At 37.4% G+C, this 16,482-nt stretch overlaps 3 protein-coding genes across 3 annotated transcripts; 1 reads left to right on the top strand and 2 right to left on the bottom strand.

Annotated features, from left to right (window-relative positions):
* Positions 1-128: 128 nt before the first annotated feature.
* On the top strand, positions 129-8,914 carry LOC117573452 (eIF-2-alpha kinase activator GCN1). Its single transcript, XM_034256674.2, is given in 5 exon segments — positions 129-233; positions 288-390; positions 1,055-2,013; positions 2,073-3,765; positions 3,768-8,914. Coding segments are annotated over 5 exon segments (7,914 nt in total). The 5' UTR covers positions 129-221.
* LOC117575758 (transforming growth factor beta regulator 1) lies at positions 8,889-10,190 on the bottom strand. The gene is made up of 2 exons (XM_034260121.2): positions 10,072-10,190; positions 8,889-9,856 (listed from the first exon to the last, which is right to left on the bottom strand). The coding sequence occupies exons 1-2, from the start codon at positions 10,126-10,128 to the stop codon at positions 9,104-9,106; spliced, it is 810 nt and encodes a 269-aa protein (XP_034116012.1). The 5' UTR covers positions 10,129-10,190; the 3' UTR covers positions 8,889-9,103.
* Positions 10,191-10,404: 214 nt separating this feature from the next.
* LOC117575759 (MICOS complex subunit Mic10-like) lies at positions 10,405-11,038 on the bottom strand. The gene is made up of 2 exons (XM_034260122.2): positions 10,852-11,038; positions 10,405-10,638 (listed from the first exon to the last, which is right to left on the bottom strand). The coding sequence occupies exons 1-2, from the start codon at positions 10,934-10,936 to the stop codon at positions 10,502-10,504; spliced, it is 222 nt and encodes a 73-aa protein (XP_034116013.1). The 5' UTR covers positions 10,937-11,038; the 3' UTR covers positions 10,405-10,501.
* Positions 11,039-16,482: the final 5,444 nt, after the last annotated feature.

Here is a 16,482-nt window from a genome sequence, read left to right on the forward strand (position 1 = left end):
TGTTATTATTTATTTAATCTGGTATTGCAAGAGGCTGTTTGGGCAAGCGATTATTCGAATATGAAATCGATTACTGATCGATTAGTGTGCACACGTTGCTCTTGAGAAATTGTGAAAGCATCGATATATCGAAAGTGCTATCGATGTTTCTCCACCTCTAGTGTATCATATGTTTCATCGTGCCATCACTATATAAGGCACACGTTTGCGACTAGGAAAATATGGAACCTCAGGTTTTAAATTCATTTAAATTAATGAAAATAAAATGATAATAATAGTTTTTTCAGCTATCAAGTGCCCTTCGCGATTTGCCGAATAGAGTACTAAACGTTCCAGTGGAAGAGCGGCAGTCCTTATTCCAGAATGTGAGCGCCGTGCTGTCGAATCCCGGTAAGCGTGCAGTTTAGTTACATATGCTCATCTACATACAAATACAAATATGTATGCATATGCGGTGTGCATTCAAAACGCCTAAGCTATATAACTTGATGTGCATTCTTATAGCTAAAAGTGCAATTATCTAAAAGTGTCATGTGTCTATGAGCTTGTGCCAGTGTATAGAATTGAGACCTACTAATACATAAATACACATATTTGTTTTATACTGTATATGTGAATTGCGAGCAAATTGAGTTTTAAAAAATAAATGGGTCAGAAAAATTGATGAAGTTGCAATTTCAATGCGACATAATGAAGATGCAACAGTCCTAAATGTTATAAAGTACCTAGCTATGCAACTGTGTATGATTTATTGCATATTCAATGTAATGCCGGCTTTTCAATAAAATTGCAATGTCAGGAAAATAGGCGGTGAATATCTAATATTTAAAGAATTGTGTGTGTGTGTGTGATAAACTGGGGCTGTGAAACTAAATTCGATTGATATCTTGTTGCAATATCAAGTGGATTCGGTCGAAAACTTGTTAAGATACTCTTAAGTTACTCTTAGTTATCAAATAACCACAGGAAGGATTTAAAATCTTAAAAAATCGATGAACTTCAGTGCATGACAGTGATTGACATTGCAATATAATTTTTCTTCTTTATATTTTAGGCGTTAATTCAGCTATTGTGCGAGGCATTTGTAAAGTGATAGGAACAACGATATTGAAATACAAGGATCCTCCATCTCAATTGCTAATTCGCAAGCTAATTGGTGATCTTATTAGCGTTCATCATGATCTAACCATAGAACATATGCTATCTGTTCTTAAAACACTTCTGAAGGAGTTACCTGCGGCACCTGCTCATAAATCATGCAGATCTGCTGTCGTGGCCTTGGGATGGGTTTGTTTGCTATTGAAGAACACAAATCTGGAGTCAAGTATTTACAAAACCGAAAAGAACAGATTGATTGAATACCAATCTTTGTTGTACCAGACCACGTTGTTGGCCCAAAATGCGCGTGTCACCGAAGCAGCCACGAAAATCATCTACGACTTGTGGGAGAACAATCAGATCTTTGATGAGACAAAGGATACTTTGTTTAAAATGGAGGCAACTTCAAATGTTACCATAATGATCATGATGATGTTACAATTCGATGCAGACCACAAACACTCCGACATACTGAAAGAATACAAAATGAAGAGTGTTGAGTATTTTGTAAAAAGTATGATCTTGTGTAAATCAAAGCCAAATAAGGCTTTCATAACGGCCTGTCAACCATTGTTATCCACACTTAATGAATCCGAATTCAATACCATCTATAACGATTTGCAAAAGGCCATTCTACGAAGTCCCGAAAACACGCTCGAAAGTATTGGTATCATTTTCGAGCTAATCAATCTTGATTGTAGCCGTTATGCTTCTCAAATTGGAACTGTTTTAATTAAGAAGCTGTACAGCAAGGGAGAGGATGCTCGCCGTGAATCGCTGGAGTCTTTGAAGAGTCTATCCCAGAAGTGTTCAGATAGCAAAGTTATCAAAGAGCTGTTGCAATTAATTTTCTCTATACTGAACGGATCGGATGGCAAAATAAATGTTGCTGAGTATAGAATTAATTTGTATCAGGTAAATCCATTTCTTTCTAATTATTTTTATTTGCTTATCGATGAATTCTTTTATTCCAGGGAGCTGGCTGTCTTAGTTTCAACAAAGTGGCTGAGGATCAACTACAAGATATTTTAAACATGGCTGTGGACTTATTTTGGAAAGCACTTGAGACTGAGTCCCAGGACAAGGTGATTTGTTGCACCCTCGAAATGTTTGCTTTGTGGTCGGCGAAATTTAGAAATGAGCTTCCCAATGTGATTATAAACATCTTCAAAACGGGCATTGAACACAAAAACTCAAATCAAATAATACGTCAAAGCTATCTTGAATGGTTGCTATCATCGATACATAATGCTGAAATCAAGGATACTAGCAATATCGTACCAACTTTATATAACCTATACATAAAAGCACAGCAGAATTTTGCACAGGTTTCCTCTGTATCGGAGGCAGCATGCATTGCATGTCATTTGCTAATTTTAGAAAAGCCATCAGAAACGTATTCAAACTTCTGGAACTCCCTTTTTGATATGAATAAGCAATATTTCCTTAACGAAAAGTTTCTATCGTCAGCAACCACAGAGACTTTATGCCACATTTCATTCATGGCAAAGATCCTTTTTAAATCGTATTTGGATCAAATTAAGGGTCCCGTAGAGCCATTACATCGCGCATTGCTTAATAATTTGTGCAGCAGTTCGCCCAAAGTTAGAAAGTATACCAAAGAACAGGTGGTACAAATAACCAAGAGTGCTGATGGTGTAGATTTTGTGAAACTTGCTCTCAAAGAATACAGTAAGCTAATAAACACTGCGAAAATTCAATATGAAGCTGACAATTCCACAGACCAGTCAAGCACTCCCAGTCAGGCATTTGTAGAAGCATTAGAAGTTTTATGCAGCTTGGAAAACGTTCCTCGTGTAGACTCTCTTGAGCTTACTATGCTGCTCTTAGATATTTCCAATTATCCAGCAATATTATCTAATAATCCATATTTCTGGGAGAACACCATTCAAAACAATTTCCAATTGGATCCTAAAAACTTTATTGCGATAAATGAAAAGCAAATTATCGAGTCATACATTGAGCAATATAAAATTTGTCCAGTCTCCGAGAACACGATTGCTTCTTTGGTACGCATTAATCCACACATCATTGTGCCGGCGATCATTAAGAGAATCAAGACCTATTTGAACGATGAAAGCAACTTCAACGTTACCAATGATGAGTTCCTGACATTCATGACCCCGGAAGGAGAGCTGTATGATAAAAGTGTTATTCCCCAAGCGGATGCACAATACGCAACAACAGGCGTAAAGCGCGAGAATAAAGTTTACAGCTACAAGGAACAGCTGGAGGAGATTCAGTTGCGCCGTGAGATCGATGAGAAGCGACAAAAGGAAGGCAAATCGAAGACTGTCAAGCTAACGCAAAAGCAACAGGAGTTAATCAAAAATCAAACGGAGAAGGAATTACGTATAAGAACACGCGTTCAAGCTCTTCATGAGAAATTGATGTGTGTCATCAGCTTGTTCAAGGCTTCTTGCACTGGAAATGAAACCAGTATTGCATTGCATTTCTACACGCTACTCGATGATATTCTGGTGGCCACTTCGAGTCCTTTGAGCGCCGAACCCTTGACGGATCTGTATTATTTCATCAACAAAATGTGCTTCAAAACCAATTCAGAGCTGGGACGCACAATTTCCATTGCCACACTTCGACTACAAAAACCGGCTTGTATTTTAAAGGAGGAATGGAACACTCCAAATATAACGAAAGTATCATGGATGTCATTTCAAATCTGAACAATCATGTGTTGGAGAAATCAAATCTGTTGGATTCGCAATCGTTTTCGTATGCTTTTGAGTTCTTAAAGCGGTCTCTCATTCATCTGGATAATCGATCAAATGAGGAATTCGTGCTGTCCAGCATCAAACTAATCGAGATCCACGTACAAGAGAAAACTAAAGCTGTCGATGATAATGAGAGCGATCATCCACGTTATTTGCCACGTCTGGGAATGCTGCAAACTCTGCTATACTTGATTAAGAAGAATTCGACCGCTGTGCAAACTCAAGCTGTCAATGCGCTTTTGGAAGTGGCAACAGTTTCATCCGGAGGTCAATTAAATGCCACACCTGATAAACAGATCATTGAATTGTTTTTGGAAGCATTGCAAAACAATATCGAGGCTATTAGAGATGTCACATTGCGTGCAATGCAAATCATGATTGAATCTATTGTTGACTATTTGAAGAGTGATGCTGAATTGGAAAAGCAATTGGTCGCAAGATTATGGATAGCAAAATTCGATGTTTCCGTTGAAATTCGCAAGCTGGCCGTCGACCTGTGGGATGCATCTGGTTTTGCTTATCCCGAATTTGATGATATTATCTGTGATATCACACACTCAGAACTCTGCATACAAAAAGCATCCGCTGAGTCCTTGATTCCACTTATACTGAATGACCAAAGCCTATTGAAGAGCGGATTGAAGAAAATGCTGGCCATTTACAATGAGAAACTTACTTTAATTCCACCCAAACTCGACAAATTTGATCGCGAAATTGAACCGGCTTTCGACCAGTGGAAGCCCCGACGTGGAGTTGCTATTGCAATCTCGCAAATTGCACAATTTTTATCGATTGAAGACATTAATTACTTGATGCAATTCATGGTATCCCATGGCCTTGGTGATCGCGAAGAGATTGTGCACAAGGAAATGTTGGCTGCCGCATTGAAGATCGTTGATATCCATGGCAAAGAGACTATTGTCAGTTTGCTGCCAGTGTTTGAGGAGTTCCTTGACAGCGCACCAAAATCGCAAAGCTATGATAACATTCGCCAAGCCGTTGTTATTCTGATGGGATCGCTAGCTAGGCATTTGGAGAAGGACGACAAAAGAATTGATCCGATTGTCAAGCGCCTAATCACTGCTCTTTCAACACCGTCCCAACAAGTCCAGGAAGCAGTTTCTAATTGCTTGCCACATCTAATGCCATCTGTTAAAGACGAAGTTCCAGCTATGATCAAGAAATTATTGCACTCATTGTCCAAGTCGGAGAAATATGGGGAGCGACGTGGAGCCGCCTATGGCATTGCTGGCATTGTCAAAGGCCTTGGCATCTTATCGCTTAAGCAATTGGACATTATGTCGAAGCTGACAACTTACATCCAGGACAAGAAGAACTACAAGAGCCGTGAGGGAGCTCTCTTTGCCTTTGAAGTACTATGCACCACTTTGGGCCGCCTCTTCGAGCCCTATATTGTCCACGTGCTGCCGCATTTACTGCAATGCTTTGGCGATTCATCGCAATACGTGCGTCAAGCTGCCGATGACACTGCCAAGGTGGTGATGGGAAAACTTTCGGCTCATGGCGTTAAATTGGTGCTGCCATCGCTGCTCGATGCCCTCGATGAAGACTCCTGGAGAACCAAAACGGCATCCGTTGAACTGCTCGGCGCCATGGCTTTCTGTGCTCCAAAGCAGCTATCATCATGCTTGCCCAGCATTGTGCCCAAACTGATCGAAGTTCTTGGAGATTCACACACCAAAGTGCAAGAAGCTGGCGGCGATGCTTTGAAGGTTATTGGATCTGTTATTAAGAATCCTGAAATTCAGGCCATTGTTCCCGTTTTGCTGAAGGCTCTGGAGGATCCATCAAATAACACTTCTGCGTGTTTGCAGAGCTTGTTGAAAACCAAGTTTATTCACTTTATCGATGCTCCCTCTTTGGCTCTAATTATGCCCGTTGTCCAGAGAGCATTCATGGATCGTTCGACGGAAACTAGAAAGATGGCTGCTCAAATTATTGGCAACATGTATTCGCTCACGGATCAAAAGGACTTAACACCCTATCTGCCGAGCATCATCCCAGGTCTGAAGTCCTCCCTGCTCGATCCAGTGCCAGAAGTGCGAGCAGTGTCTGCTCGTGCTCTTGGGGCCATGGTCAAGGGAATGGGCGAAAGTTCGTTTGAGGATCTGCTGCCATGGTTGATGCAAACGCTGACATCGGAATCCAGCAGCGTGGATCGCAGTGGTGCTGCCCAGGGATTGTCTGAAGTTGTTGGAGGATTGGGTGTGGAGAAGATGCACAAACTGATGCCGGAAATCATTGCAACAGCAGAACGGACAGATATAGCACCACATGTGAAGGATGGCTACATCATGATGTTCATATATATGCCTGGCGCATTCCCCGAGGAGTTTACGCCTTACATTGGTCAAATCATCAATCCCATTCTGAAGGCATTGGCCGATGAAAGCGAATACGTGCGTGACACTGCGTTGAGAGCTGGACAGAGAATTGTGAATCTTTATGCAGAGACTGCAGTCGCTCTACTGCTGCCCGAATTGGAGAAGGGTCTGTTTGATGAGAACTGGCGTATTCGCTACAGTTCGGTGCAATTGCTTGGAGATCTGCTGTACCGCATCTCGGGCGTGTCTGGCAAGATGACTACGGAAACGGCCAGCGAAGATGACAACTTCGGCACTGAGCAATCGCATACAGCCATTATTCGTTTCTTGGGCGATGAACGTCGCAACCGCGTGCTCTCTGGTCTCTACATGGGCCGCAGTGACGTCTCCTTGATGGTTCGCCAGTCCGCGCTGCATGTGTGGAAAATTGTCGTCACCAATACGCCTCGTACATTGCGTGAAATTCTGCCAACTCTCTTCGGACTGCTGTTGGGCTGCTTGGCCAGCACAAGTTATGACAAGCGTCAGGTTGCTGCTCGCACTTTGGGCGATTTGGTGCGCAAACTGGGTGAACGTGTTTTGCCTGAAATCATTCCCATACTTGAAAGTGGCTTGAACTCCGAGCAGGCGGATCAGCGGCAAGGTGTTTGCATTGGACTGTCGGAAATAATGGCTTCCACTTCCAAGGAAATGGTGCTTACGTTTGTGCACAGCTTAGTGCCAACTGTGCGTAAGGCTCTGGCTGATCCTCTGCCCGAGGTACGTGAAGCGGCTGCCAAGACATTCGAATCGCTGCACAGTACTGTGGGATCTCGTGCTCTGGATGACATTCTGCCCTTCATGTTGGAGAACCTCTCCAACCCAGATCCTGAGGTGGCTGAGAATACGCTGGATGGCTTGCGTCAAGTAATGTCCATAAAGTCACGCGTGGTATTGCCATATCTGGTGCCCCAGTTGACCGCTCAGCCCGTGAACACGAAAGCTCTCTCCATCTTGGTTTCGGTTGCTGGCGATGCTCTAACCAAATATCTACCAAAAATTCTATCTGCATTGCTCGAAGCCCTGTCCCAATCTCATGGTACAGCCAATGAAAATCAGGAATTGGAATACTGTCAGACGGTGATTTTGTCTGTGACTGACGAAGTTGGAATTCGCACTATTATGGATACTCTAATGGTCTCGGCGAAATCGGACAATGTGTGCACACGGAAATCATCTGCAAGTTTGCTTTGCGCTTTCTGCATTCACTCGCCTGGCGATTACTCGCAATATATTCCACAATTACTGCGCTGCTTGCTGCGTTTGATGGCCGATCACGACAAGAGTATCATTCAGAAGGCCTGGGAGGCATTGAATGCCGTTATTAAGGGTTTGAATCCAACTCAACAAATTGGCTATGTCACCGATGTTCGTCAAGCTGTTCGCTTTGCTGCCAGCGATCTGAAGGAGCCCGAATTGCCTGGATTCTGTTTGCCTAAAGGAATCACCCCGCTGTTGCCCGTATTCCGTGAGGCGATCCTAAATGGTTTGCCAGAGGAGAAGGAAAATGCAGCTCAGGGTCTTGGTGAAGTCATCTTTCTAACCAGTGCCGCATCCCTGCAGCCATCTGTTGTGCACATAACCGGACCGCTGATTCGTATCTTGGGAGACCGCTTCAACTCAGGCGTGAAAGCTGCGGTTCTGGAGACATTGGCAATCCTGCTCCACAAGGTCGGAGTGCTTTTGAAGCAGTTCTTGCCGCAACTACAGACAACATTTTTGAAAGCATTGCATGATCAGAATAGAACTGTTCGCATGAAGGCAGGCAAGGCTCTGTCGGAATTGGTGGCCATTCATTCACGTGCAGATCCATTGTTCAATGAGATTCACAATGGCATCAAGAGCTCCGATGACTCTGCAGTTAGGGAGACAATGTTGCATGCACTGCGCAGCATTATCAGTCCATCGGGAGATAAAATGTCAGAACCCATTAGGAAGCAAGTGTTTTCGACTTTGTTGACATTGATTGGACACCAGGAAGACATCACTCGCAATGCTGTTGGAGGTTGTCTGGGTGCTATGCTCAAGTATATGCCGACGGCTCAAGTTACGGATTTGTTGAACAACTACATACTTAACGATAATACCGATGATCCGGTGACTAAACATGGCTATACTGTTATACTTTTTGTTGCTTTGAAAGAGTGTCCCAAGGAAGTATTGCTGGACAATTTCAGTGATAAAATCATTGGTAACATATTAGCTAATATTACATCCGAAAAAGCACCCATTGCATGCAACGCCGTTCGAGCCGCAACATATCTTTTAGAATACAAACTAATCAATAACAATGATCCTCCCAGCAATGTGCTAGTTTCTCTAGGCAGGGCCATGAATCACAGTAGCAATGACGTCAAACAGTTGGTAGCGAAAAGTTGCATTCATCTTTCGAAGAATCTAAGTGCTGACCAAATCCATCTAGATGTTTTGAAGATGTTAGTTCCCACTCTAGTTAATGGTACGAAGGAGAAGAATGGCTATGTTAAATCCAATTCAGAATTAGCTCTCGTATCCCTGCTGAGACTTAGATCTGATGAGGTGACATTCAAAAAGACCTGCGATGTGCTAGAGACAGGAGCAAGAGACTCGTTAAGTGATGTGGTAGCCAAGGTCTTGAAACGGGTTGCAGCTCAACCGCCAGTTAAGGAGGAAGATTTAGATGACACTTTACAAACTTGATTATAATCACCTTCATGTAATTCAATAAAATTTCTTAAATTATTTGAATTAAATGGCACATTTTATGTAATAGAATGTATATTATTATAATGCATATTTGTAAAATAAAAACAAAATAAACACAAAAATAAATCTGTTTTCGTTCATTCAAAATTATTTATTTTTCTATTCTAATAAAACCTACTTTTGTCATGTCAAATAGATTTGAAGCTCTGCAAAAGATAATGTTGGATCTGTATTCTCATACATTTCATTAATATTATCATTTGAATACCCCTTAAACTTAACACATTGTTCTATTCTCGGGTCCGACAATAAAAGTGATTGAACCCTTGAATTTGAGAGTCCGAAGAAAGATTCTCCCTTTGCTTGTAATGACACTCTTGAAGTGTCTTTCATTGAGCCCTGAATACTATTCAATAATTCTTGGTGACATATGTTAGCAGTTTCTCCAAAGAAAACTCCATCCAAATCGTTATCGGGAATCAGTTGGAACTGCGGAACTCCAGCATTGTTAAGAATTTTACAAGTAAAGACGCATTTTTTTCGAGGATCTCTTGGATGTGCGTAGATCCTTGTCGCCACATAGCCAACTGGATATATCCATTGACTAGTATGGAAATTGGGATTGGCTGGTAGGATTTCGCCAAGTGTGTGGATGAGGATATTATGAAGTTTCAATGGAAACATTGATGTCTTCGGAGGAACTTTTGAAATCTCTTTGATCTTATGCTTATTAATTTTCTTAGCGATGATCTGTTTTTCTCCGGTATATTTATGGGTCAGTTCGCGGCTGTCGTTTGATAAGGGAATTTGTCCAATGGCACTTTTGTCTAAACCTTCATAAAACATAAGTTTTTCAATGAGGTACAATCTTTCAGACCGTGCTGCAGCGAGTTCCGCTTGCAAAAGGCAAACTTCATCAATGATAGAGGTGTTTTCCTAAAACAAGAGTATTGTTAGAAAGTTCCTTAGAAATATAATAAATAAATAAATTTAAAAGTTTGGCAGTTCAATTCTAAAAACGTGCATATTAACAAATTACATAGATTAACAAACTTCATGGCAATATGAAATATGTATTTTTTAAATAAATTTGAACTTAATGATATTATTGTCTAACTGCATCAAGCAAAAACACATTCAAATATACGTACCAGAACATAATTTTTAACGCGATGTTTTAATCTTGCATATTTTTGTTTATAATCCATTTTTTTGTTTACTTAAATGTTTAGCACATCTATTTAACTATTAATCAGAGTGACCACAAGTTCAAACTCCATATATACCAAAAACCCATTAGTAAAATTACTAGTATTTTATTTTTTAATTTATATTATTCTATTTTTTGCACCAATCTTTCGAGCTTCATGTGCGTAAATAAATAAATAAATCATAAAAAGAATGTGAAATTAAAAATAAAATTCATTTTGAATACTTTTGGTGGCTAAAATACCAAAGGTTAAAAAAGGACCAATATACCAAAGTTATTATTAGAAATGTACAAGATTTTGCCTATTACATTTATTGCAATTATATTACATTAACATTTTCGTTTTAATTATAGTTTGACTGGTATTACATTCATTTCAGAGAGTTTAAGCTTTTTTCGCAAGTACTGTACGCTACACCCACTCCAAAACCAGTGCCCACAAATGCAGGCCACACTCGTCTTTTAAAGAATAATAGAGACGCCACTGAACCAATAACAAGACCGCCGCCTGTAAAAACAAATTGCAATTTAATATCATTAATCAATTTCAGTTAATGCAATATCTATGATAAATGCAACCGTAATTCTGGCAATTTAGCTAAGTTTATCAATAAACCAAATAAATGCCGGTATTATGCTACATTTACCAAATGTATGTATGTTTTTAAAGCTCATACATATGAATGTTTCTTGCTTATTGGTTATATAACCAAACACTTACATCCTTTGACAATTGTGTCAGATATACACTGGTCCAATTTCTTTCCTAATTTGTCTTCTGATAACACAACCTCGGTCGCCGGCATCTTTGTTAATTTATATGCGTATAATTTAAGAAGTAAATGTGTGTATTTTTATTATTTCTGCAAGTATGTTCGCGACGTGACAGCAGAAGGAATTTCAAAATGTACTATTTTTCGTCAGAAAACATGTTAAAATATACAACGTCTGCCATAAATTGCATGGTCACATTTTATTAGGTGTGATATATCGCATAACACTTTTACTTTATAAAAGATTGAGTTTTTAATTTATTAACTAATTTATATTATTATTTACAATTCATATTATTATTTTTTTTGTTCTTTACATCTATAGATGTAATTACCTTTATCTAGTAACAATAAAGTTTTCAAATAATTGGAAAGTATTTTGTAATTTTATATTTATAGTTGATGCTTCAATTGCTACTAACTACACCACGTCTTATTTGAGTAGATGTACTTGTTGTTTCGGCGGTCACATCAGCCATTGAATTATCTGGCGAACATAGATATGTAGCACTGAGCTGAAAGCCACTCGCTCCACGAGCTTACAGAAAGCATTATCCTGTTTGTAGGATCTACAATAAACTTTGAGAGGATCAAGGATTTATAAATTGATCTTCTCCATTGTGCAGTGTTACTTAATTGTTAATATCCACAACACTCAGAGAGGATATTTGATGTTCGTGATAGTCTAAGGAAAATTTTTAAGATTAAATAACCGTTGCCTATCATTCAGGCGCAGAAATTTTAGTTTTTTGATATTGACGAAATGAAAATAGGTCTTCGTAATAGGGTAGTTATTCATGTACAAGCAATAAGAAAAAATTTCAAAAGCTGAGAGATAAAAGATATTAAAATTATATCATCAAAAATATAAGTAAGCCATGAATTCAATCTGATAGTTATTTGGCATGTTAAACACATTTTCATTAGTGATACAGTTAGAGTATAAATTTAAAAACGTATCTCATGCTTACGAACAAAATGTGTTAACTATGCGTGAATATTTTCATCCTGCAATTTTTAGGGTTATTTAGGAATCTTTGATTTTTTCTGTTTCTGAATAAAAATTTCTCATTATCCGATTCTTAGATGACTTAATTATATTTTGATAGTAATTGAGACGGTTCATCTTTGATCCCTGGATTTAATAAGTCTACCTGCGAAAAGATATAGCTGAGTACTTATTTGTGTTAAAAGCCATCTTAATTGTAGCTTTAGTTCGGCCGGATTTGATCAGATTTCGAGATAATTTTTGATTTCATGAATTTTGGCATCGACTCATCAAAAGCTTCTATAAATCGGTTGCGTGATCTAGAATAAAGAAAAATTGTTTTGTCTTGGAGGGATCAGTTAAAGATAGCATCAATTTCATGATTGTCTCTTTACAATGTTTGCCTAAAAATAAAAGTATAGGTGTTTTATTTCTGCGTACATTTTTATAGGAAAATTCCATGTGGGATATCATTCGATATCAATAGCTACATCCCACTAATTTATTTTAATGCCTGCTACCTAAAACACGATATTAAAATTTTCTGAATACTCAAGATATATAAAGCTAGCACCTCTGAAACATATAGATTATATATTCTTAATATGCGACTATATGGTCTAAGGGATTAATATTTATGATAAGACTCTTGTAACATCTACGCAGAGCGTACATAATTTCAATGATCACATATGGGCAATTCTCTGAGGGATGTCGCGTGCGACCAGCTTTACAGTGCATACTGAAACAATAAAAATAAAAAAAGGTTATTTTTATAGCTCTAGATTAGTACTTTAATTAGAGCTAAGAATCTGATAATTGCAAAAATTATCAAATTCGTACGCAAAACCAAAAAATGAACTAATTTACAGTAAACAAGTTCCTAAAATCAATCTTAGCTCGCTAATCCAAAGCTTTAACAATACCTTCACTTATTTTTCAAATTATTTTAGTTTATGTTTTTTTTTGTCACTGTAAAGCTATTCGCACGCGACATTTACCAGAGAATTACCCATATCTTGATTTTGGAAATTTAATTACATAGCTATATTTAATATTTTTTAATTTTGTATAAGAAAGCAACTTACGTTGTTGTTCGCTTCGCTCCGTTTCAAAAAATTTAATTGCGCTGAACACTCTGAAATTCGACATTTGAAATAGATATCTGTAGGATATAAAGGAACGACGCTTAAATACGCTTAAATACCTCTAAATACAATTGCATGAATATTTAAAATTAAAAAAATAATTAATTAAAGATGTATGTATATTTAGTATTCAGAAGTATTAAAAAGAAAAAGCAAACATTAAATCAAATATATCAAATACAATTGAGCATCTTCTTCCAATTGAGCATTATGAATGGAAATATTGTCCTTTAAGTTTTCATTCGATGACAGTATCGATTTTCACAGATTGTCCACCTTAGACCTGTCAACAATGGATACAATCCAGTAATACTTAGTTTATAGTATAAACAAAGCAAAAATGAATTTTGTTTACGTTGGAATGGAAATCAGAGATTAGAGTTTAAGCTGTTTCACTTTTCGGAATATGTTTGTTGCCATTCGCATTCGCACACGTGTGTTACCTCGCTTTTCCATTGTTCTTGATTTAAACGGTGGATCAAATTATTAAACAAATATTTTTTCACACATTACCATCCCTTAAAATACAATTTATTTGGAACGTCTGGTAGTGTCGTTAAGCACTAAATAAAATGATTGGGCTAGACAACAATGGATGCATAAAAATCAAAGTCGTTAGCAACGCGACGGTCAAAATACGAATACTCGCACTCGTATTCTTATTCGTACTCGTACGAATACATATTCACGTACTTACCCTCAACTTTACGCACGTGGCCCAAGGCACGTGTACACAATTCAGGTTGAATCCACGATTAAATTAATCGCTGATTAGTAACAGAGGACCTTACCGCGAAATGCGACTAAATTAAATATACTGTAGAACCGGTAAGAATTCTACCTTTCCAGGTGTCTGTCAGCAACGAACTTTTGTAATAACTTAGAGCCTGTCTGCAAATATGTAGATTGTGTTTCCCTCACAATATATTGGATACATGACCTGCAAAATTAAAACAAAATCTGACAGCCATGTCAAATAGGGTGCTCAGCAAGTAGCCCTCTAAAAGTTCGTTTATAATTATTTTTATACTGAGATTTATATTTTAAAATAGTATTCTAGTTAATAAATATTTAAAGGTGCGTTGAACAAATTTGCCAACTTTGGTCAATATTTGACGTATAACAATTTTGAAAACCAAAACAAAATTTTGAAATGAAATCTAATATAGTAAGGGTTGTTTTGTAAAATCTTTTAAATACCAAATTATGTCTATACTCTGTATCCATGGATACAAGCAAGAACAGGACTCTTAATCCTAGACAGAACGAGTTTACTAGCGTTTACAAAGTTCCACCTTACATCAAATAATTTCCCCCAAAGTATATTTGAAATTATAAGATTTTAAAGTTTTTCAAAGAATTATTTCATTGTAAAAAACACAGTGCCCTAATTCCGTTGCATTCGGTACCTATTTGTTTTTACCTTTATAGATGTTCTTATATACGCACAAAAATGGTTTTGGGAAGCTTTTAGTAAAGTTGTCCAATAGTCCAAGAGTCGTTCCAACAGAGGCCAAGAGCTTTGCAAATCGATTCGATACGAATCGTCTGAAAAACAAGAACGCTGCAATTGACAGTTTGATACCAGAGGGGTCTTGGAAAATAATTATCTCATATAAAGGTATCATAAAGTAAGTGACCAATTGGGTATACATTTAATAGTCAAACTTGCAAGGGAAGACTAAGTTTTTCAAAGCAGAAGAAAGATTTGACCATGTTATGTAGGTCTAGGATATTGGCTTAGAGTCTCAACAGTTTTTGATTCACCCGTTTTTCAATGGTTTTCCACCCTAAGCGAAACAATAAGCGAGGATTGAACGGAAATTTTGAACTTCTTAAGTACACACTACCGAGTTGAATGACAATCATTTCGACAGTCTTTCATTCCCTATTTCAATCACTCAATCACTTGAGAAGTACTACAGTCATTCAGTAAGACTTTAATAAAGTTAAAAATTGGCAAAAAGCTTCGTTTTTAAACAAGGATAGTCTCTATTCGCAATATGTGATAACTTCATTAAATAATCAGTGGGCCATTCAATCAATCAATTAGAACTTTAAATATTCGTTGAAACTTTAATAAAATTTAAGAATCGACTAAAATTTTTGTTTAAAATAAACACTATATCAGAATGTTTAAAACTGGATAACTTCAAACCTAGAAAGAAAGATTTTAAATTAATTAGTTTACTTTCAGCATCTAGGCTTTTTTCAATAATTAAATTTGTTTAGAATGTATTTTAATGTTATACCTATTTGAAGTTATTCGACGGTGTCGAATTGTATGCATTAAATTAGGTATGGTCTGCACACACACACACGCACACTTTCACGTGTGGGTTTCTGTGAACGTGCGTGTTTGTGCAGATGTGTATGTTTGTGAGTGTTAGTGTGTACATCGATATGTATTCATATTGTGTGCTCATGCATCATGTTTCTATTTCATACCCTCATTCTTATTTGCAATGCGGTAAATCGTAAAGAGGCGTTGCTTGCAGTTGACCAATCATGAGTCTCAAACGCCACTCCAAACAGACGCTCCTCCCCCTGGCATGCTTGACTGACGCCCATCGTCATTGTGTGGGGTATCTCCCATGGTAAAATAAAGCATTTTGGGTCATCCAAATGCAGCATATTCGAAAGAAAAAACTAAATTTACAAATATACAAAATTCCTCTATATCTGGATAGTTGTGGGCAGGAGAGCGGTTGAGTTTAATTAAACATAACTGAAAATAAATAACTACATAAGTTTATGCTCTTATGTAGATCTCACGAATTTGACAAAAGCCAAAATATCGTTTAAATACAATCAACGAGCTTATTGCCTAATTAAATTTAATTATAGATACTTTGTATTTGTTAATTGTATTTTAATTTCTTGCACATACTCTTGTAAAAGTAATTAGGGGTTATTTGAAATGTTATACATTTAAAGATAATATGTATAATAATCCATTGATATTCATTAGCTGCTCACTATAGATCTCACTTTATAGATCTTATAGTATCTATGGAAATTAGTTTCTTACAGCTGGTAAATATCGATATTATATTTTAAACTATTTTCTTTATATTGGCATACAAGCTTAATTTTTTAATAAGTAACTTGACATCATCGTACATCAGAAAATATCTAGTATTTAAATTCATGTGCGAATTTATATAATTTAGAAAAGTTTAAAATGTTATTGATCAAACTGCAGTCGATTTCTGACAACGAATGGCGGTAGAAAAACAAAAACATTGTTTTGTGGAAGGAAAGAGACAGATAAGTTGCATCTGAATAGCAGACAGATAGATACAAACTGAGAATTGTGATTTTCGATTTGGCTCGATTCCTCCATATGCACACAGACATTCTCAAATACAGACACACGTACATTCTGTGTACATGAGCACGTACAATACAAACACACATTGGCACGTGTGCATGTGTAATTT

This window comes from Drosophila albomicans, chromosome 2R (assembly GCF_009650485.2).
Source record: "Drosophila albomicans strain 15112-1751.03 chromosome 2R, ASM965048v2, whole genome shotgun sequence".
In the NCBI taxonomy this organism is placed as follows: domain Eukaryota; kingdom Metazoa; phylum Arthropoda; class Insecta; order Diptera; family Drosophilidae; genus Drosophila; species Drosophila albomicans.

What these genes read in the sequence shown, in the direction of transcription:
- LOC117575758 (XM_034260121.2), bottom strand. Translation starts at nt 10,128, where the DNA reads ATGGATTATAAACAAAAATATGCAAGATTAAAACATCGCGTTAAAAAT. An exon ending in GCGTTAAAAATTATGTTCTG is followed by an intron (nt 9,857 to 10,071) that starts GTACGTATATTT and finishes CTCTTGTTTTAG; the next exon opens with GAAAACACCTCTATCATTGA.
- LOC117575759 (XM_034260122.2), bottom strand. Translation starts at nt 10,936, where the DNA reads ATGCCGGCGACCGAGGTTGTGTTATCAGAAGACAAATTAGGAAAGAAA. An exon ending in TGACACAATTGTCAAAGGAT is followed by an intron (nt 10,639 to 10,851) that starts GTAAGTGTTTGG and finishes TTGTTTTTACAG; the next exon opens with GCGGCGGTCTTGTTATTGGT.